This window comes from Mustela erminea, chromosome 14, assembly GCF_009829155.1.
Source record: "Mustela erminea isolate mMusErm1 chromosome 14, mMusErm1.Pri, whole genome shotgun sequence".
Lineage (NCBI taxonomy): Eukaryota > Metazoa > Chordata > Mammalia > Carnivora > Mustelidae > Mustela > Mustela erminea.
The window spans coordinates 42421403-42446060 of NC_045627.1; the positions used below are offsets into that span (position 1 = coordinate 42421403).

Below are 24658 nucleotides of genomic sequence, written 5' to 3' on the forward strand. Positions count from 1 at the left end.
CCCCCGACCCTAGGCTTGATCTCAAATGAATGAATAAAATCACCCCAGTGAGTGAAGGACCCCAACTTCCCATGCAAATGTTTAGCCACTGCCACACATTTGCTCACTGTGTTAGCAAAGAAAGCAACACAGGAAGCCACTTAGCGGCCTTTCTCCACTCCTCCTTCTGGTCCAGTACCTCCCATCCTGACTTTCTTCCTCCTAATTCTACCCACTGCTTGCCTGGATGGCCCCATATGGCTTACAATGCTTTGGGGGAGGCATATTAATGTCCAGTGCACATATCAAACTCTGCTGGATTTAATCCCTAGAATTGACCGGTGTATTGATTGTTTAAATGCCAATATTACAATTCACAACAATGTCAGGGTTATTACAGTAACCCCCAAGGACGAGAAGAAGCCAGCTTTCACTCCCTGATCGTTAGAATAAAGCAGGGGCTGTCACCATTATTGGTTTCCCTCTGCAATAGCACAGGAACACCTAAGACAGGGACTGTGAGATACATCTTAGAAACAGCGACTAAGGAGGACCCACTGGGAGGTCAACACCCCACATCACTGCTTCATGGAGAAGACCTAGAGTTAGTTATCTCAGCTGCTTGGAAGTCTGAGTGCCTGGATACTGTTAGCAGAACATCCACCAGCCTGTAACATGCTGTGATGGAGTTTCTAATTGCTTTTAAGTGGAGTCTAGCTCTCTTCAATGAACCTGAGGAATACAAACTGGATCCAGAGTTGGGGCTAGAAACCTACAATGCAGGGTGGGGGTAGGGCTCTGCTTAGCAAAGTGGCTGACCACAGGAGCTGAGCTCTGTGGACTGAAACACCAATCCTTGCACTGGCCACAGTAACATCACTGGAAGAATCTTGCCAAGATCCCAGTTCCCTGAGAGTCGGACTCTGCCCAGCTTGAGACCTACCAGAGCAACTACTCAGAGGTGTGTCTGCTGCTTCCCACACATCCTTGAAAGCCTCACCCAGATGGGGCCTTACTGGTCTAAATGCTTCAAAACACAATCTGTCTGCATAGGAAGACTTCACTGGCCACTTAGATACATCCTAGTCCCTCTCCCCTAGATCTGAAAAGCATTTTGTGCCTCTATAACACTTAGCTTTAAATACATTGCTTCATGGTAACATGTTACGTCTTCTAATTAGATGATCCTTTCCTCCTCAAGACGGAGGCCACTTCATGTTTTCTAACTCCCAGAGCTGTTAGTGTCCTGCACCCAGGGGGGTCCATGCAACCCCAAAGCATCTTCGCACAGCTGGTTCTTCTGAGTATTCTCATCTCTGCTCCCCTGGGACTTCAGAGAGGGCTTCTTGGACCACACTGTGGTCCTAGCACCTCCTGGGGCCCTTTCTAGCCCATGGCCCTCCTTGATTGTCTTCATAGCCCTGTATCACTTTTCTATATCCCTTCGTTTACTTGGAGATCTTCTCTTGGCCTCCCCTAGAATATAAGCCCTGTGACAGCAGTCATCATAAGGGGCCTCACCCCTAGCCACAAGAGCAGGGCCTAGCACATAAATGGCCCGTTATAAATGTTCCTTTCAATGATGTTATTTTTCAGAGGACAGAAGCAGTAACTCACTTCCCTAAACTCTTTCATGCCAGAAGGGACTTTCTTTGTATGCCAATCAGCTATACGTGCTTCAGGAGACTGGGCAAGCCATTAAACCCTGGATTCCAGCTATGAGATCCAGCCCTCTACAGCCACAGATGGGTAACACCAGTCTGAGTTTGGGTCAACAGAGCAGAAGCGCGGCGAACACATCACGATGTAAACGCATGCAGCCTCCTCATGAATAGAACCATTTATGCTCCTCCTGCTAAATCGGGCAATAGCTGTTTCTTGAGAATTCTGACTTTCTGGGCTTTTGTCTGCAATGTTCACACCTCTAAGACAGCCTCTAGCACAACCCTGTATTGGCTCTTAATTGCTTTATTATAATTAAACTGAGAAAACACACACACACTCACACACACATTCAGATAAAACACGGGAGAAAATCCAGTGGATTAGAGTACAAAGCCTTTCCGAGGAACTGGAGCAGCCCTTTTCTAAGAAGGGCGGCCATGACATCAGAAATGATAGGATTTTCCTGGCTGACACAAAGAAGCAGGGCACAGCAATCTGCAATGAGAAGGCATCTGACCTTCCTGATTATTAATCCATTTTTCATGGATTAGGAGGACAATAAACTGTAGGGAACCTGATGTGGGCTTTAAAACCTAAAGCTGTTAACAGGACAAGTCCGAAGAGTAGAATGGATTATTATCTATGCTGACATTCCTAGGAGAGACCAGAAGAAGCCCACTGCTGCTACCAATGTGACCCAACCATGAAACAGGGCTCTGAGACCCCACATCTGAGGTGGTCCCATGGCTCATCATTGTCATCATCAACAAATGCATTTTGTATCATGTGCTAAGAAGGATCCCAAATGTACAAGGCTATTAGAAGAAGCCTTGTTCTTCTTCTTAGAAGACAAGACATTGTTATAAACAAGTAACATTGTTTATTTTATTGGTACCATTCACAATTCTTCCTGGTATTTAATAATAATAATAATAAGGAAGAGGAGGAGGAGAAGTAACTCTATTGAGTCACTGCAACACTAGGAGTTAAGGTCAGTCTCATTTCTCATCTTCTTACGGGTAAGAAAACCGAAGTGTAAAGAGGTCAAGGAGAGTCACATCCATAGGAATTAGATACATACTGCCTCCCATGATGCCTTGCACACAGTACAGGACTGCCCCATATTGTAATAAGCCAATAAATATTCCAGAGATTAAAAATTCCATCCTTGGTACATATTCTGATGAGAGCTCTAGCTGCTTTCATCTGAGTCCCAAATTTTAATGATCAAAAAATAGTTACAACCAGGGACCATATCTTTGCACCAGCCAGTTAGGGAAACCTCATTCCTAGCAATGGTAGTTTGGGACCGAAGTGGATGGCACAGATTCTGTGGCCCACCACTCACCAGGATGACTTTCTCTATCTCCTTGGGTGCGCACCAGTGAAACATGCCAGTAGAGTCGTACTTCTTCACGTTGGAGTCCATGTTGTCAATCTGATCGTTGCCGGGAATTAACAAGGGGTCATGCCTGGGGAGAAAAGGACAAGAAAACCTAAGTGGAAAATGTAATAAATTATAAATGGAAAGTGCCCCCTGAGTTACATCTCAGAGGAATTGAAAGATGCACAGGAAGTGGCTGTCACTGAAGGCCATTCTTTTGCTTGCAGAACCCGTTCTTTGAAAGACAACTGCCCCAACCTCCGCCACCACCTGGAAAGGCAGGCGACCTTTATCAGCTAGTAATTCTGCCTTTCCCCTCCTGTTCCCATTTCTCTAAAATGGCCTTCACGTCATTTTGAGGATTTAGACTCTTTTCATGGATATCTCTCCTCCTTCCTCTTCTCATTTTACCAGCTATCCAGTCTCCCTGGTGCTTGCATGTATGTGCGTGCGCGCGCGCACACACACACACACACACACACACACACACACACACACACTCGCTCACGCCAAAGGGTTGTTATTAGCATTGGCAATGAAGAGGAAGGAATAGGAATAGAGCCTCATGCTGACTGACTGGCATGAGGATGGAAAGCCAATTACCTGCTCTTCCTGACTACAACTTCTGACGTGATGCTCTTCGCAGTAAAAGCTTTAACAGGCTGCACTTTAAATATTTTAGCAATTTGCCCAATCAGATTTTGCTCTCCCCGGCTGAAGCCCTTTAAAGATTCAGCAGCATGTCACTTCAGAGCAGATTGACTACCAAATGCCCACATCTGGAATACATGATTTCAATACTAAACAACACCCTCTCTCCTTGCCTTGACAACTGTATTTGCCCTCGCCATCCGATGATGGTCTCCCCTACCCCCACTGTACCTCCCGACTGCAGCCTTCCTTGGATGAGAGCTCAAGCTCAGACGCATCTTAATAAACTTGCCTTGAATTCACTCTCTTGCCTTGTTTACTGGCGGAAAGGAAAGATGCAGCTAGCTACAAAGGCCGCACCTCCAATGGGCTGGCAGAGCCTTACCGACAACTTTGGGAATTACAATAAAATCGGGCGGGTCTAACAGGCTCAAAGCATAAGAGACATAGTCCCACATCTTGGGCCATATCCACTGTCCAGATTCCATCTCTGGTAGTGATTCCATATCTCAGTTTTAGGGGTAGGTCATTAAGGTTTCTACAACACTGACCGCATATAATTAGGACAAGTCCCAAGCATACACATACCTACTTGTCCTTACAGGGGAGCTCTCTTCTCTAAAGAATATCACTATTTCAAGATAGAAAATATAAATAGGTTCAAATTCCAAAAACTTACTATAATGTGATTTTGCCTTTTAAATCACCTATTTTAAGCATCAGTGGGTGACCATTTAGTTTTTAGTATTTCTCCCCTTGATGTTTTCTCTGCTACTTCTCATTTATATGTCCACTACATAGTGAGTGGGATAGGAATCTCTCCTACATGATCCACAGACCTAGAATTAAGCTTTCGGGATATCAGGATATGTATCATGAACACCATCCCCAATACTCACTCTACCCCCTTAAGATGGGAAAGTTCTCACTGCCTTTACTTATTCCTGAGAATCTCTTTTAGGCGATACCAAATACCAAATACTGTGTGAGGCAATCCTGCAAAGTTGTCATCAAAAAACATGCTAGATTACTATAGGAACTGTCATATCTAATCTTCAAAGGAGAAGAACAATCCACCTTGGAATAGCATCTCGGTAGCTGAGCTGTTGAGAGGTCTGAAGGTGTTGTAAACCACCAAGCCACCTTTCAAATACCAAACTCGGTCAAAAATGCTAAAATAAAAAGGCAGTTGCTCCTAAGAACTGGTCACAGATCAGGGCAAGAGCAACTTTTGTTTTTGTTTTTTTTTTTCCACCTTGAAGAATCTATAGATATCCGTCTATGATAGGTAGGTGGACAGAAAGCACCAAAGAGAAGAGGTTTCAGAAAATGAACAGAATGAACACTTCCCAGCCCTAGAAGAACATATTCTAGTTGTAAGAGGATCTTAATAAATTTTCCTGGAATAAATAGAGCCAGCTTCAAATTCTCTTGACCAGTAAACTGGTTACAGAGGAAGTATGATCTCAAAACATCCTGAGAGCTGCCCCTAATGCCTCCAACTCTCATCTTACGAAAGTAAACAAACAACCCTGATGATCAGTTATCCTTCAATGAGAGGGAAAAAGACAGTATTCTACTGTCAAGTCTCACTAACTGGGGTGAGGGTCTGGGAAAAGCATGTATAATTTCTTTTTAAAAAAAAAAAATGCTGGGGCGCCTGGGTGGCTTGGTGGGTTAAAGCCTCTGCCTTCAACTCAGGTCATGATCCCAGGGTCCTGGGATCGAGCCCCACATGGGACTCTCTGCTTATCAGGGAGCCTGCTTCTTCCTCTCTCTCTCTCTGCCTGCCTCTCTGCCTACTTGTGATCTCTGTCTATCAAATAAATAAACAAAATTTTAAAAAAAATGGTATTTGTTCTCCAAGTATAGTGGACATACCATGCTATATTAATTTCAGGTGTCATTTGACACTAGGGTTGCAAGCCATGATTGGCACTGGGATATCCAGAAACATCTGAGAAGTCTCTGTGGTCTGCCATGCTGCTCTCTGTACTCCCTACACGCCTCTCACCGTCATCTGGATAATAAAAATGTATTACCCAGGACTGCCCCCAAAGGGTCTAAGCTGAGGACCATTAAAAATCTCCCCAAACAAAAACATTCCCTTTTCTGGCCAGCCATGGCACCAGGCCTTTGACCTTTGATTTCTTGAATCATCAAAGCAATGAATAAACATGAATTTTCTATTTTGATCTAGGAATGGAGGCTACCCTGATGATTAAGATGCAGTCCCTAGTCAAAGAGAAGGTCATAATATAGCAAGAGAGAGAAATGTCAATCAATAGTTGTGATACAGTGTGATGAGTGTTATATCATATAAGGTGGCATGAGAATACCAAGAAAGAAACTGTTAATTGCCTGGGATTTGAGTAACATTAAGGAAGGCTGCCCAGAGAAGGGAACATTTTATCTGATCCCTGAATGAAGAGGAATTGCAGATTTTAGTGTTGATCTACAAGCAGCCATTAGAACCCACTCAGAGACTTGAGGCCCAAATAAGCCCAAGGATGGTCCCCCAAACCGTGGCCGACGTTCCTCAAAGAGCAGATCGAATCCACTGATTGCATATGACTAATTGAAAGCAGGCTAGGAAATGTGTGGAATTTAGATAGAAAAAAATCAAGCTTCCAAACATGAAGAATGTCATAGAAATGGAAGGGGTTTAAAAAAAAAAAAAAAAAAAAAAGACGTGTTTCTCAAGGTACTGGATTTCTCATCATGTAAGTCATTCCAGAAAAGCTGGGATACGGAGATTTCATTATAAATGCTGGGTGAACCTAGAAGAACTTCAAGGTTTAGCACTGCTCTCTTACTGAGAAAGAGGTTGCTAGAAGTGTTCTGGAACTATTGGGCCACCGCTGGGCATCAGAAGGCCAGGGGGCACTAAGTAACTGAAGAAAGGTTGTTGTTGGAGTGAAGATGGGAGATAAGAAGAAATAAAGACTGAAGACTTTAGAGTTCCATGAAGGATCATGGGTGTTCCTCATCCACTGGGTTCTATCATCTAGAAGGAAGCTTGGAACATGATTCAGTTCAACAACACAAGGGTCCATAACTACTTTGGGCAGTACATGAATTGTACATGAATTTCCTTACCATTTCTGTTCCTGTAGTTATTCCAAGTGGCTTAAGTTGACTTAAACTGCAGAGATCTCTGACATAGGTGAACACTGAAAAGCCAAATGGCCACAGGAACTTCCAAACTAAGGTTTTTGGAGTTTACATCAATAAAAGAAAGTTCTAGCATTTGCCACTGAGCACAACAGCCAATAGTGCTATAGTCAGGGGAGGCCCCCTCCTCTAGGAGAAGAACCAGACAGTTTATTTTACCTGGAAAGGAAGTCCTCCAGAAACCTCCATGAACAAAGCATCCAAGGAAAACTTATTTACAAAATGATTAAGAGAACCACATTCAAATGTTCTCAGATGATTCCTCAAAGACCACTTAGTTGGAAGTAAGGAGAAATACTAGATACTGTCTTTCTGGTCTTAATTATTTTATGCATTTTCTCAACTCCTCTAAAATGCACTGTAATTGATTCAAGACTCATTTGTCATTTATCATGGAGCCAATGTACATGCATTATTTTAAGGTAACAGAAACTCTGTGAGGTAAGGTCTGCCTGCTGCATAGCTGGTCAATGAGCATAATTCTGTCCCCCACAAACTCTGTGTATCAAAGTCTGAACTTTTTTGTGTGTGTGTGTGACTGGATGATACAGTCTTCAAAGAGGTAATTAAATTAAAAAGAGGTCATTAAAATGGGCCCAATTCAGTATGGCTGCTGAACTTAGAACAAGAGGAAATTTAGACACAGGCACATAGAAACATGTGAAGACACAGGGATAAGACAGTCATCTAGAAGCCAAAGAAAGAGACCTAGAACAGAGCTTTCCTTTACTGACTCAGAAGAAACCAACCCTGCTTATACCTTGATCATGGACTTCCAACATCCTGAACTGTGAGAAAAATCAATTTCTATTGATTAAGATTTCCAATATATACTACTTTGTTATGGTAGCCGCAGGAAACTCATCAACAGTCCACCTTGGAAAATGGGTACAATGTATTAGCTATCGGTCTCTGGAAGTGACCCCAGCTGCCCTTCTTGCCCCTCAGTTGCATGTTCACTTCAGGGAGAAAAGCATTCTTCCACCAGTTTAGAAATACACAGAATTAGACCAGAAATACACAGTATCTTATTCAAAGAGTTTGGACCAATACCGCTCCCTCCTCAGGCCCACCCCACCCCAACATACATATACAATTACATGTGGCTCTGCCCCAGAGGGCGCGTCTCTCCAGTCTTTAACTTGCAACGACATTTTTGGATCAGTACCTATGACAACCCAATTCAAAGGAAAGAGGAAGCCTGTTAATTTACTCATTTGAGGAACATCTGGGTGGCTCAGTAGGTTAAAGCCTCCGCCTTCGGCTCAGGTCATGATCCCAGGGTTCTGGGATAGAGCCCCGCATCAGGCTCTCTGCTTAGCAGGAAGCCTGCTTCTTCCTCTCTCTCTCTCTGCCTGCCTCTCTGCCTGCTTGTGATCTCTGTCTGTCAAATAAATAAAATCTTTATAGAATTAAAAAATAAAATTAAAAATTTAATTTACTCATTTGAACCAAGAGTCTTTCTCCAAAGGTGGTAGAAATCACTGAGAGCAGGAAATGACTTTTTTCTTTCTTGACCATATAGCATAGTGGCTTCAACCAAAATATCTGTCTGTCAGTCCTGGCTCATCTACTACTTGCTACATTGTGCCATGTCTCCGTTTCTTCATCTGTAAGATAAGGGTGTTAATCACCATCATTACTTAATGGACCCCATTTAAGGGTTACATGAGTAAACACCATCATACCCTTAGCATAGAACCTGACTCAGAACGTGCCCTCAATAAGTGTTAACTACCATTATTATGATTATTGTTCTTTCTACTTTGCTAAAAGCTTGCTCATGTATTTGTAGCTCTTAGGAAGGGAGGCAGTAAGGATAGCACAGCTCAATGATGTAAACATAAGGTTACTACCATTATTTCTACTACCATTGCTACTACAAATGGATAGCCACCATGAGTTGAATTGTCACAAACGTTGCAAGGGGGAAACTTTCACCTCCATTTTATGATCTACTCATGACTATAACACTTGCAGGAAATCTCTACTATTATTACCCATCTGTGTGGTTGGGAAAGAGAGTGGATAAGTAACATGGCTAATGTGGCACAGCCAGTGAGAGAGGCAAGGTTGGACCAAACAGGTCTTGACTGGAAGCCAAGGCTGCTTAGCCCCATCCCACTACTGCCCATTTTCAGGAGGCAGCTGGATTTTGTTCATTCTCCACTGCAGAGCTCCGAAGCACGGTGCCCTGAGCTGCAAAGACAGGCAGAGTGGCACAGCGTGGGGTGAGGAGGGATTCATGAATTGCAGAGCTTGTGTGAATAATCTGCAGGAATTTACCCCATGAGCCTTTCTCAGGACAAGGTGCTAAGCAGAGCCTCAATAATCAATCAAGCCTGGGAGAGCTTTTGCCATGTTCCAGTATCTGAAGGCTCTGTTCAGGAATACCCACATTTTTATAGCAACTGAGGAGTCCCAGTGAGTTCAATTTTTCATAACTCTGCGTCTTGAATCTTAGCTCATACCCTCAAAGTCCACAGCTAGAAATTAAGCATGCCTGACTTCAAATAAAAAATAAAAGATCATTGTTTTGAGGATTTGCAGAGCAAGGAATGCCACTTGCCATTAATTAATCTGAGGAAGTGAACTAAACGTCCTTCTACAGCAGAAACACAAAAAGCTTGCCTTGAAGACAAGTGCCTAAAGCAAAACCACAAATCCCTTTCCTAGCAAACCTGCTGTGGGGAAGCCAGTATTATATTTTAAAGAGCACAGATCCCCTTACAGGCAAATACAGCAAATCCCAGTTCTTCCGTGGCAGTGGGTTCAACACTGGCCTTCAGAAATTTACATTAAAGTACAAGTAAACAAACCACCAAAAAAAATAAAATAAAATAAAATAAGTGTGAAAGAGGAAAGTTACAACATGGTTTTTGAATTGCATCCTTTGCTTGAGTGCTTGAGTTTCGGGAGCTCATTTCTCACCTGGTAAGGGCTCTCCTGTCCTTCCAAGAATCCCAGGTAGGCTGGAGCCCCCTACAGTATCTCCCTGGGAAACCAGAGGCCAGATAAACTGTGAGAGAATTTCTCAGCCCAAGGCAGGCTCTTTGTCCCATGGCAAAGACTAATTCTGAGGAGTATATTTATCATGTCAAGCACCACTGCAGGGCTAGGGGGATATTTTTGAGGCCTCATGCTTTGTTTCAAAGGTTCCTCCTGAAACTGTCCTCCTCTATAACCAGGGACAGAAGCTGTTTGCCCTTCCTAGGAGCTCCCATAGAAGTAAGAGATGCTCCTTCTGAGATAATAATTTGCATTTTTGTCTCATCCTTTGGATGCTGAGCTTCTTGAGTGCAAGGAACTCCTATCTTACTCTCTGGTGAGTTTCCAGAATCCCGCAGAAGACATTGTACATGCTCAATAAACAATCACCTAATGAGAAGAACTGATGAACAATCTCTAGTCCCTCACTCCAATCTCTTGACTCTTAAACCAGTCAATGGAAACTCACCAGACCTTTTATGGAGACCTGAAAATGTGCTCAGTGATAGTCCATTCACCTCTGATATCTTGCAACAATTTGTTGGCGGAACAACTAAAGCTCTTGTACTGTTTTTCACTTTACAGAGACTATATTTGAAATAGGGCACCTTGATCTAAAGGGAGACTCTGAAAATACGACTTAAACAGGTCCGGCTGTTTAAGGAGTGGGTCTAGAGCCACCTGATCAGCAGGAAGGACTCATGTTTGATGGCCAACAGTGGTCAAGACAGGCGTTTTTAATGAAGCAACTATTTAGTGCTCCATTGTCAAGTCTGAACATTTCTGCAAGAAAGGTCCCTATTACATTAAGCTTCCTTTGCTGTTCTGATTTACAGAAGCAGTAGTTCTCAAACTGTGGCCCCATACCAGCTGCATCAGCATCACCTTGGAGCTTGAGAGAAATGCAAATTCTCAAGCCCAGCCCAGACCTACTGGATCTAGCTGCTTGAACAAGAGGCTCTAGATGATTGTATGCATGCTGAAGTTTGAGAACCATCACCATAAAGTGTTGCCCAGATGGAGAAACTATATGGTTCAAGTCAATTCTACCAAAGCTAGCAATTGTTTGCAACACACAGACCGGAAGTCTATGATTCTCTCCAGCAAGGCCAGGGCCAGAGTCATGCAAGTGAAGGGTCTAGGTGCAGATTTTAGGAGGTACCTCCTATGTATGGCTCTCCATAGTTCTGGCCCTTCTATCCACATGGAGAATCATAGGGCTGAAGACAAAACTACACTCAAGTTGCCTATCCTGACTCTCACTGTGTGACTCTCTGGAACTTGAAAGGTTGTATCAATACCTGACGGGGTTCCCCACCTGCACGCCTCTCTCTTGCTTACCTCCACGCCCATGAGTTAATCAGCAAATAAACAAACATAAAAAGACAAATGAAGGGGCATCTGGGTGGCTCAGTCATTTAAGTGTCTGTTCTTGGCTCAGGTCATGATCCCAAGGTCCAGGGTGAAGCCCTGTATCGGGCTCCTCGGCCAGCAGAGAGTCTGCTTCTGCCTCTCTATCTCCCCGGGTTCATGCTCTTCCCCTGTCTCTCAAATAAACAAAAATCTTTTTTTTTTTTTTTTCCTAAAAAAAGGCAAGTGAAATATTAGTTCTTGTAAAGTACACTTATAATTCAGTTTTCTACCCTCCTTTCTCCTCATTTCCTCTTCTACTCCATAAAAACACAAGGCGATTAGTAACTAAGTCCTCCACTGCACTGCTCAAGAGTGACAGCCGTGCAAGTGAGTCTCTGGTTGTGAAGACAGTCTCAGGTGGTCTCCTCAAAAGGGCTCATATTTGGGTTTTCAGCACCATAAACAATCTGCCTCATTCTGGGGTACATTCCATTTCTAGACCAATAGGATTTCCTGCTATGTTGGAAGGATATGGGCTTTTGGTTCTGGCTCCTACCTTCACTCATCCTTCAACACTGCCCCCACCCTCCTGTATAATGAGCATCTCTCCTGAGACACAGCTGCCCCCATTTCTACCCCCACCCCCACCCCCACCTCCCACCCATCCTCTTCATGGCTGTCCTTGGAGTCACCTTGACAAAACATTCAGGCCAGGCTCTAGCCACTCTGCCAAAACCAGCATCACTTTCAACTTCTCCATCTCTTTACATCTTTTTTCCTGCCTAACAAGTAAACAGTCAAAAACTACTGCGACCTCCTACATCATTTCTCGTTAGGCCGCCACCATTCTAAAAGGAAGAAGAAAATTACTGCCTTTATGTCTGGGAGACAACCTAGGAGGACTGATATGTTCTTCAGTCCTAGAGGAGAGCAGGCAAGACGCTCTTGAAAGGAGAGGATGGGATAATGACCCGCTGCTGAGAATGCAACTTGTCCAGAGACCTGTGTCAAATCCGCCCCAAGCCCTGGTATGATGAGTCCCACTATTCCTTTCTTCTCCAGTCCCATGGGGGCCTGTCATTGGCTATTTATTTGTGCATTCAGAGGTGAATTTACTTAGCTAAGCTGTCCCTGCCTGCCGCCTTTATTCTGCCCAGTTGGAAGGAACAGCGAGAATGGCATTCTGTCCCCAAATCTGACAGGGCTCAGGACATCTTGCCATTTTCTATTACTAGAACCTTTCAAGTTGGCAGTCCTAATAAAAAGACCCCATGGTAGGTAGGATTCAAAAGAGAGGGATAGGACTTAACAAGCAGATGAGTTTATTCCACTTAATGATCAGTAAATGCCCAAGAGGCTAATCGGTTTTCCTCAAATCCTACTTCCCTTCCTGTTCAGGAAGTCAACCAATCTCTAATATTTTCTAGGCCATGTGACATGAAACTCCCCTCACCATGTTCAATTTCTCTGTTTTCTGTATTGTCGATTAACCATACCAGCCTGGCTGGGACCATCTCTTTGGTAAACCGTCTACCCAGCACATCCTGCATGAGTCCTCATGGCTCACGGCCCCTCCATCTGACTCCAAGTTTCCTAGGTCCTGGAGAAAGAGGTGAACATGGACTGATGTCAGGAATGCTGTGTGTCCTTCTTCGGAAGACTGTGGCCCACTTTTGGCTCAGACCCTAAGTGGTCTGGCATCCGAAGGACCTTGGCAGAGGCTGGCGCTGGCTGGGCCTTCTGCTCACACCTATTTATGTAACATGTGTCCAGAAAGCCCCTGAGGGAGGCTTGGTTCTATACCTTTCCTTATACTGCCACCAGTGAGCCTCCCAAAACTCTGTATCCTCAAGACGTGCAAGGGTTTCCCAGTACCAATGATAGGCAAAGGCCTTCATGAGTGGGTACACGAATACTTACAGCATGCCACGTCCGGTTATACCCCTCCAAGAAGCCCCTGCTCCAGCCACATCAAGCCACTTACTATGGCCTGAGCACTCTCCTTATTTCCTCCATTGGATGGAACAGTGAAAGAGTTCATAAATGGGCTTGGAAGCTAAGCTACCTGGGTCCAAATCTTCTTCATTGGGTAAGACTCACTAGATCCACCAGACTTTACGTCTCCGCCACGCAGCGTCTTCATTTGTAAAATGGGGGAAAGTATAATTCCCCCATCTTATGGAGCCATAGTTAAGATTCAGTGAGTTCACAGGCATAATGTTCTTGGAATGATGCCTGGTACCCAGTAAGCCATGAACAAGGGTAAGCATTGATATTATGAGAGAACTACCCCTCATCATCGAGGGGTAGGTTTAAATGAAAGCTCCTTCACAAACCAGGCTCTGCCTCCCAAACCAGAAGTAAGGGCAGCTCTCTTTGTTCTCACAGCCCACGTCAGTACATCTCCAAGCTGTTTCTACTCTGTTTTGCCACACACACTTGCCCGTCTCCTATGTTACAGGGATTGTTTTGAAGAGCAGAGACCTACTCTAACCCATCCTCTTCATGCTCCTCAAAGACTTCCTACAATCCCAAATACAGTAGGCTATCAAAAAGCATTTGCTAGATGAGAAGTGAATTAATTTAAGAAAAGGAATCAAAACAGACAGCTGAAACAAACAACATTTCTGGATCCAGTTTGAGGGTATAGCATGGGAGTCCAGGCATTGACTTGATACCGTCTACCTGCTGGAGAAATACTCTTATTATCCACCAGTGTCTGTGAACACAGCTCCTTGAAGGTGGGCGTGGAAAGAATGGAGCACAGTTGTAAGCTGGGTGGGGAATGAAGGAAGCCACAAATCTGCTTCGGTTGTAGTCGAAATGGTACCCAGTGTGCATTCCCTAGCCCCAGAGAGACATTGTAGACAGCTTTCATTTGATGTCCAGTGGGGTCTCCGAGACCCCTGAAATTAAAAGCACTCAACTTGGCTATCCAGAGACAATGTTCTTGCCCTCTACGGTCTTGCAACAGAAGGAAAGTGCAGTCTTCCTCCCAAGGCACAAGCCTCACTAGCAGGGACAAGTGGACAATGAGGGCCTGGTGACTTGAAAGGGAAACAAGGAGAGGTTCCTTAAATCATTGCATGCTAAGAGATCAACAAGGAAGGCATATAACAAGAACCTGGGAAACCCCATGGTCTTCTCCTCTTGGCGGGTTTGTAAGCCAAAGGTCATCCATCAAGACATGGGGCGCACTGTCTTGGAGCACAGATGTTGCCATTTGGCTCAGTTGGGCTGCGAGAATTGTTTTCTGTCAGGGCGACTAAAAACCCTAGTGCATCAGGATCCAGACACACAAAACAAGGCTGTTCGCCTAATGGTTGAGCGGGGAGCAAAGTGGCACTGAAAAACCAGGGTGAGTCTGATCCCAGAACAAAGGGAAGACAAAGACCACAAGCGCAGGGTCCCGGCAGCTCTTCACTCCAGCCAATGGTTTGCAGGGAACCCTCACACAGGAGCCTGTTTTATTTGCAGAAGCCACAGCGGTAAATTCAGGCCCATCCTTGCCTATTCTGGACTCTCAGGTTTCTCTTGGAGCCGTTCCTATCACTGCTCATAGGCCACTAAAACCTTCCCACATTCAGAATGATCGATTCTGCTCAAACAAGCCAAGCCACAAACTCATGTCGAAAAACCCACTTCAGATAAGTCATTATCTTCCTTTATGGATTTTTCAGGTCAGAAGGAATAGGACCTAAGAGTCCTATCTTCTGTAGAGTGGAAAGGGAGTCTGGGAAGAGGTGGGGTGACCTGGAGAAACCACGAGAAGCGGCATGAGCTCCTATCTTGCTTCTCAATCAACAAGAGAGGCATAACAAAATTAGGTCCTGGCTGCCCGCGTGTCTGTGCCGGACATTCAAACCGAGCAAAACTGCCGAGTAAAGGGAAAAGGAGGGCTCAGCACCCGGCCTTTGCCTCCATGACAGAAGACGATGCAGAGCACCTGGGACACAGAAAGTCACGTTGAAGGAGGAACGTCAAAGATCCTCTGACTTGTCATGGGACCGCCTGTGCCAGCTGAGCTGCTGCCGAGACCGCAGTGGGCAGGTGGGTTAAAGCAGTCACAGTGGCCAGAGAGTAGCCCAAAGGCACCGACACCAGAAACCCAAGTTCTGTAGCTTGGCGAGCTTCAGCTCGCCGCCTGACCCACGTTTAGCAATTCTGATGCACTGCGGAGCAGACAGCCCCAGCCCGGGATGACTGCTCCCTCAGCCCCTCTCCAACAGGCAATGAAAGCAAGACCCACTTTGAAAATTCTCCCCCATCATGCAAACTGACATAGGCATGCTTTTCAAAAACCCACAGCCAATCTGTTGATCATTACTTATTTACAAAGGCCTTCGGGCAGAAAGTCCTGTAAAAACCATGCTTGATACGGTATACACTAGCTTTTTCTGCTTGTGGAAAAAAAAGTCCCCCCAAGGCTACCTCAAACCATCACTTTCTATTGCACATAAAATGTAGCGTGTAACACTAAAGTATTTAATATATATGGTATAATATATCTACAGGAAAGGCATTTGTGTAGAAGTATGTTACCCTGGATTTGGTAATTTGATGTTTTGCTGAAGGCTACGACTTAAAAAAGCTTCCACCTCGTACAGAAGACCTGTCATCTTGGTACCCAAGAGCCAACAGAATAAAGAAGTACCCTTAAGCAGCAAAACTTTGACACAGCTTTGAAGCATATGAAAACAGTATAACGCCTCAGAATTATTATTACTCAAGATCAAAGAAATGAGCCATACTTTACATAGCAAACAGGGACAGGGAATTTGGCTCCAAAGGTTTCAGATTTTTCAGACTTCTCTTTATTTATTTATTTGCTTCTCTCTAAATTTAGGCAAAAGAAAGCGCCTGGGCTTTTCTCTACTTTAAATGGGTAAAACTATTAGCATTAGATAAGGCGATTACCTAAAGGTGAGGAAATAGGAAATGAATGTTAGCATGACAACTGGCATCATAAAAATGAGAAGCTTGGCAGTTGGTGCATTTTATTCCTCCTCATAAACTGTAAACAAGCATGTAAATCAGCAACACCCCAGCAAGACTGAGCGAAGGGGCAGGCAGAGGGCTGTTCGGGAAACATCTCCCAGGAAGAGATGATCCTAACGGAAAAGGACATGGGGCTGGGGGGAGTCCTCCTGGAGCCTGTGTCCTCGACAGCAGGGAGAAGGACGGCCCCATCTGCGACCTAGAAGGGTGGTCATAGAGGGCCAGGGAGATGCAAATGTGTAGAAACAGGGAAGAGCGGGGCGGGGTGCGGGGTGCGGGGAGCTGGTGGGGAGAAGAATGGACATAATTTAATGCCGGTAATCAAAGGGAGGAGAGCAGCCAATGTCCAAAGAGAGAGGGAAAGAGAGAGAGAAGAGACGAGAAGAAGAAAGAAGCATCAAGCATCAAGATGGCAGGTGCTTCCATGGCGGTAATGACTTAGGGATCACTCCCGTTTCATCACGTTGGTGCTAGAGAGTTAGGATGTTAGAGGAAATAAGCACTGGGATTGGCAGGTGAATCAAAAACAACCAGGGGATATGAAAGATAAAGAGGCCCAGAAGAGAAACCTGCAGAACTCTGTTGAAACTTGGTTTCATTTGCTATTTCCAAGAGGAAGCCACCATCAAGAAAGAAAGAAAGAAAGAAAGAAAGAAGGGAGGGAGGGAGGAAAGAGAGGGAAATTGAAGGAGGGAGGAGAGGAGGGAAGGGAGGTAGGGGGAGAGAGAGAGAGAGAGAGGCTACACACACGCTCTATTTCATAATTAATATTGCTTTTAGCCGGAGCAGAACTGGATTACTTTTGAACTTTGCTTTGGCAAGTCCACAGATTATTAGACTTTTTTTATGAGTCAAAATCAATTAACAGAAATTTGATTTCAATCGACAGGATAAAAGGAAGGTAATCTTCAGGTTCATTTTTGATTGTGATGATACATCTCACATATGGCCTTAAGTACAGAAAACAGTCCTCGGAGGGACTCCAGCAGAAAGAGACTCGCCGGAGGCGAACTAACCACACGCATCCCTCTGATTGGTTGCCGGCGTCATTAGTGCCACTGCTGTTTAGGAACTACACATAGACAGGACATGGTGACAGCTAAGACTTTAAAGCCTATGTATTTTTCAAACAGCTTTTCAAACTGTTTTTCATGACAGAATTTTTTTCAGCTCTATCATTAACTGCTGACAAGCTGACAGAATAAATACTCCAGCCTTTAAGAAGCCACCTAACGATGGGTCCCCTCCCCCGTCTCGTGCTTGCCTTGCCGGGGGAGGGGAGGCTCTGGGCCTGGGTGGGGTGGGGAGGGGGCCCAGAGGGGCGGCGAGGAGCCGGAAGGGTGCCCCGCGTGGCCTCTCCTCTTACCTCATCAGCTTGGGCGAGGAGCTCGGTGAGTTCCGCATGCCTCCATTCCGCTGCTTTTTTTTGGGGGACAGTGTTGATGGCTGCTCATCTTCAACTGGAAAGACAGGCAGCTCATGAGATTATGAACAGTTTGAGGGCAGACTGAGAGATACAGGCAAGATATCAAAGGACACACACTCACGGCTCAGTCACTCACTAGGAACTCATGGCTGGCTTTTAGGACCCAGTGACAAAGACCAAATGTGTTAGTCAAAGAGGCCAGCTTAGAAAAGGTGAAATGATCACCTCTTAGCACTCCAGCTTTTGAACATGCACTTGAAACAGACTACACCAGTTTGTAAGCGCCCTGCCGTAAGAGAGAAAAGAAATCATGATTTATCTGTATATAGAAAATATACATATATATATATATATGTGGAAATGCTCAATCATTATTCTTAGAGTTAATTGTAGTTACTTTGCTAAGTAATAGAATGGGTTTTTCCAAAACCACAATCAGAGATAAAGTTGTATGGGAAACGGCAGCAGAAGAGCAGCTGATCGTACAAATGAACCAACTTAGCAGGTGCCTCATCCGTGCACGCCAGAGGAAGAGCCTTGGAGAGGGGCAAGGATCTGAGGCCTTGACAGCCAATGTTTCAGTTGGGGAAGACTGGGAACATTGGTGCCTGCTGGCTCAAGGATCCCCAGCCAATCCTGGCTCTGTCCCTGCAGCTCCCTAGAGGGAGAGCGTGTAGGGGGCGTGCACATGGGATCCCTTCTCCACTCATTAAGACTGGGCTGTGAGGTTGGAGAACCAGGCTGGAGAAGAGCACCCGAATAAAAGGAGGAGGTTGCCACTGAGTGATATCTCTGATGATGTGGTGGTGGGGGAGGTGGGGCAGGGAGGGAGGGCAGCAGAGGGCGTTGGAAACCAAAGGCTGTTTTCCAAATGTCTAAACCACACAGATCGCTAAGCAATGTGAAGGTTCACTCACAAACAACACAGCACACTCTACTGCTTTTGCCCAAAGACACCCACTAATAAGCTTTATAGATGTATTAGCTCGCATCATGCTTCTTTTTAAGAGCGCGGCTTGATAATTAGCAGATGCGCACCCAGCCCCTCACCCAAGGGCATCAGCGGCAAAATTCTAGCCCCGCTCTGCCCACTCCCACCCCCACCAATTCAGGCTAAAGCTGTAATGTCAAGAAGGAAAAATAGAGGGTCCTTGGATTCTTAGAGTTGACTGCAACACAGACTGGGAGGAAGCACCCTTGAAACCCGGAAAGCACGGCAGTAACCTTAAAGCTAAGAAGAGAAATATTAGCAGAGGTGACATCAAAAGAAGTTTGACATATGTTAATGGTGTAAGTCTTAGGTGGGGCGCGGGGGGTGGTGGGGTGGAATGCCATCTCTGCTACTTGACATTGCCCGGGAAGACCCATATCGGGGCATGCGTTATATGGTACTTCCCTAAAAACCCTAAATAAATGTAGTATATTACAATACATGGTTCCAAGGGATTTTAATAATCTAACTATCTCCCAAAGCTGCTTCAAAGTACGCCACTTGGTCCATTCCCCTATTCCATTCTTAGTCTGGGGTTGACTGTATTCTGGCTGACACATGGAAAGGGAACAAGAAAGCAGTTTGAGGTGAGAGCGATTCCAGAAGCAATGAAGGCAAGAAAGCACCTACAAATGCCCACAGCCCACTCACTCTACCAGCTGCTCCCTCGCCCCATCCCATCCCCCCTGAGGCCCAGGCTCGGGCTGCGACCCTATCAGTCACTTAGGGCTCCAGGCAGGAACTGAGTGGCTGGGGAGGATATCGCATCTTATCAGAAATGAGTATCCACAGCAAATCACACAGAGACTAAACAGCACTTAAAAGATTAAAGGAAATAAATACAAGCCACATAAATGGTATTGAAAAAAATCACTTAGAGTTGATACACATCTCTCGGCAAGCAAACAGGCACTCTGAGCTTGACCTGAATTCATCTTCCTTTCCCAGGATAGGGGGCCAGGCATCCCAGGTTAATAAGGGGGTAGAAAGGCAGTGAGTGACAGAGAAAGGGAGAGAAAGACCGAGAAAGAGGAGAGAAAGGGAGATAGGGAGAGAGGTGTGTGTATAAGTATACTTTTGCATTTTCCCCATGTAAGGATGGGGTAGAAAACCTTACATCGATTGCACCCATAATACAAGTTCAGCTTTTAATATGGACCCCTTGCAATTGCTGTATTGTGTTCAGGGTGACCTAGACTAGTTGAGTCCCATGACAGACTAGAGAACATGTGGGCATGTGAGTGGGTCTATCTGTGGTGAAAGACCTCTTTCTATCATACAGGCCTTCTTCTGTATCATATAGGTCTTCTTATGGTTAGCATGACACACCCAGAAAGGTCTTTTACTCAACCTAGGCTACTGTTTATTTAAGGCCACCAGAGGTTGCCATGGTTTTGTCTAACTTATTCAGTGGGTCCATTTCAGTAAGGTCCTGAACAGAAGTCCCATTCATTGGCAGTTCTGTTGGATTCTTTTGCTTAACTATTGTCCCCCATTTGCACTGGACCTAAAATAAATAAGCCTCTTTGGTTAAGTGCCCATGATCCTCGCACATTGTCCGTTTGTTTACCTGCGGTGATCTTCACATGGAAGACATGTAAGTTAATACCTGTTACCCAGCTCCAGAGAGACACTTTGTTCTAGTGCTCAAGTTATGCCTCCTTCTAAGCAAGGAGCTTATTTATTTTCATTGCAATTCAGAAAGATCATCCATCATAATCATATTGCATTTAAACCGGGATTTGTTCTCTTAAATGAAACTCATGTTCAAAGGTTTCCTTCTGCACTCACAGGCCTGGAAATGCAGATCTGTTCCCTGAAGAAATGGGGGGGGGGCGTCTTCAGCTTAAATATATGAATGTTGTGTAATGGAGACCATTACATATGGCTTAGATCCCACGAGAGAAGCAGTGATAACTTCTTTCTCATAAGTAGGTTATAAACCATATTTAATTATTATCCTTTATATGGATTCTATCAATTTCTGCATATTTTAAGAAAGCAGATCTAGAAAAACTCTTAGTTAAGCTATAAAATATAATTTTCATTTCGTGGTGGCTTCTGTGACTACATGAAAGGAATAAAAACTAAATTAAAAGAGCGCCTGAAATTTACTTACTTTCATGAAAGACAAATGTATCGAAGTAATTGGCCACTACCTCATGCCAACGCACATTTACGGGCTCCTACTTAGCCTGCTTTTTGGCTAATTACCATACACCCCTGTCTCTGGCATTTTCACTCGCATCAGGCTGTGGAAGCAAGCGCACGACGATACGATCTTTGAAAGGAACCTGACTTACCGGCTTCTTTAAAACACAAACAAGTTCAGGAATCCAATGTGGAATTTTTATAGGAGCTGAACTCCATCCAGTCTCCAAGTGCTCATAAAATTCAAGGGCTTGTTTTTGCACATCCCTAAGTATAACACTTAATGTGCTGTTGTAACTTCCCAGCGCTCACTTGTCTAATAGGCTCTGAATCTAACAGTTTTACAGTTGGGGAAGACTCAGTGCTAGAAAAATGTCAGGCAAGTCTAATGAGGCTTCAGATCCCTTGGTTTGTGCTAGAGTTTAATTTAAAGTTACAATGATGTTTTAACATGTTTGCTTATACTTCACTAAAGAGGATTCATTATTTCAATGACATAACCTCCAGACAATGTTCTGGGAATTGATTTAAGATGTGGTGGTAATTCCAACAGCCTTAATGCAGAGTCGAACATCTGTAACAACATTTTACTCGACTTTTCATCGGCATTCTGTTTTCAAGCAAAAGAAAGGCAACATCCTCCAGAAACACTAGCCAGAGCTCTGGGCTTATTTCAAGATGATCATATATTTTACTGGATTTTTTTTAAAAGATATCCCTTTCTTTATTGGTCTCGCCAGCTTGCAAACACTGTGTTGGGGTTACCAATGCCTCTTTGCAGGCCTTTTGAGTAAAATAGGGCAAGGATCCCAACTTTCAGCTTTTCCAGAGAGCCTAGCGCTGCTGTGTGATGAGCCCGGCACTCAGGTCCAGCCTGAGGGCACACTCCCTCTTCTCCATTTCCTCCACAGGGTTTGGGGGGATGACGCCAAGGTGACACTTAAAGGTGAATTTGTTGGCCGGAGTTAAAAAACAGTTCAAAGCAAATAACCTCGGAAATGCAATAAAAGGCAAACATAAACATAAACATGAGGCGACTGGCTATCTCCATTACGTTATGAGTCACCACATCTGGAGAAACCCACATCTGCACACACTTAGCAGGTCATTAGTAATGTCATATTCACACTGGAATCACTCAGAGTGAGCGGCATGCAAAGTGGCTTGAGCGCAAAGGCATCTAGCTAACAGGGCTTCCGAAGAACGTCTTGAGCAAGCTGCTAGATTGGAGGCCGGTTTGTTTTAATTGTTATTTCTTGTCTGCTATGGCTTTTCTCTTTGGGATTTTGCTGCCCAACAAGCTGAATGAACGCATGCTGAAATCGACAACAGTACATCTGTCTTCTTCAACCGAGCTCAGCATGTTAAGATAGAACGCTGAAGGGTGCAGTTATTTAAAAGAGAGACGGGCTCCCGAACTCCTTCACCTGGCTCGGCCACAAGCCGAGGACCGTGAGTTGTGTCCTTGAACTCAAATGGGTCTTTGGGATAGCGCGATCTGGCTGCAACCTTGACTGCCAAACAATAACGAGAAAAGAAAACGGAAATGAATCCTTTGTGAAATTTTTCATTAGGGAAGTTCCAAATGAGTTTTATCATCGAATAGAATTATAGCTTTACGAAAAGGGGAGTTTCTTCCTCGCAGCTCAACTGCAGTTTTCTTTTACCCTGATGGCTTCTTGAAATTCTTTTTGCTGTGTTTTTGTCATCAATGTCAGAAAGGATAATATGTCAGAAAATAATCTTGTTTGTGCAATAATTTCCAAAAACCTACAGAATACCCTTCCCCCTGTGACATACATAGACACCGAAAACTCAGTTTAGTAGCAAGACCAGACCCGTTATTTCCTGAAGTCTGCTAAAATGCATCCTACTAAATAATCATTATATTCCGAGTCATCAATCCTCACTGTGAAAGTATCGTTTTCATCTCAAACAGCAGGCTGGGTCAGCTTGGTTGTGATTGCTGCCTAACTTGTGTTAAAAGCCATGGGTTTGCCACTCCTAAGAAAGGAGGTATAGCATCTCCTAGTATCATGAGTGATAAAAAAGGAAAGCGGTTGTGTGTTTTCCACCTTTCAGGATGACAATCTTGTTTCACCAAAACTGAAGGTAAGGAGAGAGGGTCACGTTGTCAGCCCAGGGATGTAACAGTGTGCTTCCTATTTTCTCTAGGTTTGCCAGGCTTTGTCCCCAAGAAAAATCCTATAAGTCGCGGTAATACAGTCTTTTCCCAATATACAATTCACAACGGATAAGACTCCCTAGCTGACCCAACCTCTCTCTGATATGACAGAAACCCTGAGACTTTCACCAGGAAATCCAAGCTATCTAACTCTCAAGGTCTTAGAATGTAGCCACTAAAGAGCATGCCCTGGATGGGAGCACAGAATGGCACCTGCTTTCCGGAGGGACTGTCTTGTCATCCTAGACAACCAGAACCCCAGTTGCCTGTGACACAAACCAGATGGATGAGAAGATGCAGATGCTTCCAGAAGCAATGAAGGAAAACAACAAGAACAACACGTGCCAGATAAAAAATCTACACTGTGAGTTTGCTTTGGTAATTGCTACAAAGGAACACCTGGCTATTGGTTCACGATGAATCCCAGAAGTGGGGCATGTCGTGTGCCCATCAGTGGGAGTGAGCAGAGAAGAAGGCTAGGACATGGTAAAGCAGGCACTGGAGCCAAGTTCTACGCCTAAAGGGTCATGAGCAGCTCAGTATCAGAACATGGGGGAGTTGAAGTGTGTGATATTCTTGAGATGAGAGCTTCTGGTCTGAAAACCTTGGGATAACAGATATCCCCCAGCAGATCGGTGAACACTTTGCAGTATTATTGATAAGACCAATCAATATGCCTATTTTTTTGAAAGATCACGGAGAATATGAATACACAGATAATGAAAAGAGGAAGGATGCTGTCTCTCAAAAACGATGCCAACAATAATAACATCGCCAACACAGAACGCATGTAACTGTCTACAACTGAACGATACCTTTATCCTTTACATTATCAGGCAGGATAATTTCACAACTTCTAGCTGAGAAATAGGAAATAGGTTTATTTGGAAAACCTAGAGGATGTGGTTTGAAAATAACATTAGCTTGCCATTACGTAACATGAGGATGGAAAGTCTCTGTACGTAGCCCTGTGGACCCAAGCCCGGGCTCAGGGGCAACTGTCCCCAGGTAGGCTGGCAGGGCAGGGAGGGGAGGTATGTTGCAGCTTTTTCATTTCTGGCTTTTGTAGAGCTAATAGGAGAAAGGGGAGGGAGACTTTAAGGAACAATAGGTTATGTAGAAGTTAATCACAGGGTGTATTTCTGGCTCTATTCACTGCCTGGGAAACCTGAATTGTGTAAGTTTGAGTCCATCAACACAGAGTAATGAAAGAATTCAGCTTCTACATGGGAGAGAGGAAAAAATACTACATAAATATACTAACAGAACCCACATGACCTGGACAGCAATGTTCCCTACGGAAACACTGCAGGCCTAATGGATCCTCTGAAAGCAAACAGGGCGGATTAGATGTTACCTATGGAAACCATGCTCCCCCCCCCCCCCATCTCAAACCATAAGCCTCACGTTCTATATGCATCCTGGTAGGAGTCCGACATTCATCAAGGTCCCCTGTATCTAGAATCTCAGCTCATATATCTTCACTAAAAACCTGACCTGCTCTAATAACTTGCCCAATGCTCTTCTTGGTACTGGGTAGAAAATTCCTTTTGGAGATCTGGTTGCCTTTGGCTCTCTCTCTCTCTCTCTCTCTTTTTTTTTTCTTGGAACAGATTATTTCTATCATCTCAAGGGCAAAGAAAAGTCTCAAGCAAAGACTAGATATTAGCTTCTCAGAGATGAGACACAAAGATAAACAATGGAATTCTAAGA

General features: G+C 44.5%; 1 protein-coding gene across 33 annotated transcripts in view; it reads right to left on the minus strand.

Annotated features, from left to right (window-relative positions):
- Positions 1-24658, minus strand: part of KCNMA1 (potassium calcium-activated channel subfamily M alpha 1) — a 724697-nt gene that overhangs the window by 75095 nt on the left and 624944 nt on the right. For 30 of the 33 annotated variants that reach the window (XM_032312897.1, XM_032312898.1, XM_032312877.1 and 27 more), the window contains 2 exons: positions 17559-17652; positions 2993-3116 (listed from right to left, as the gene is read on the minus strand). In XM_032312897.1, the coding sequence (XP_032168788.1) occupies positions 2993-3116; positions 17559-17652 (218 nt within the window). Of the gene's footprint in view, positions 1-2992; positions 3117-17558; positions 17653-22187; positions 22275-24658 lie in introns of all 33 variants that reach the window. The other 3 variants (XM_032312863.1, XM_032312885.1, XM_032312883.1) reach the window with 1 other exon arrangement.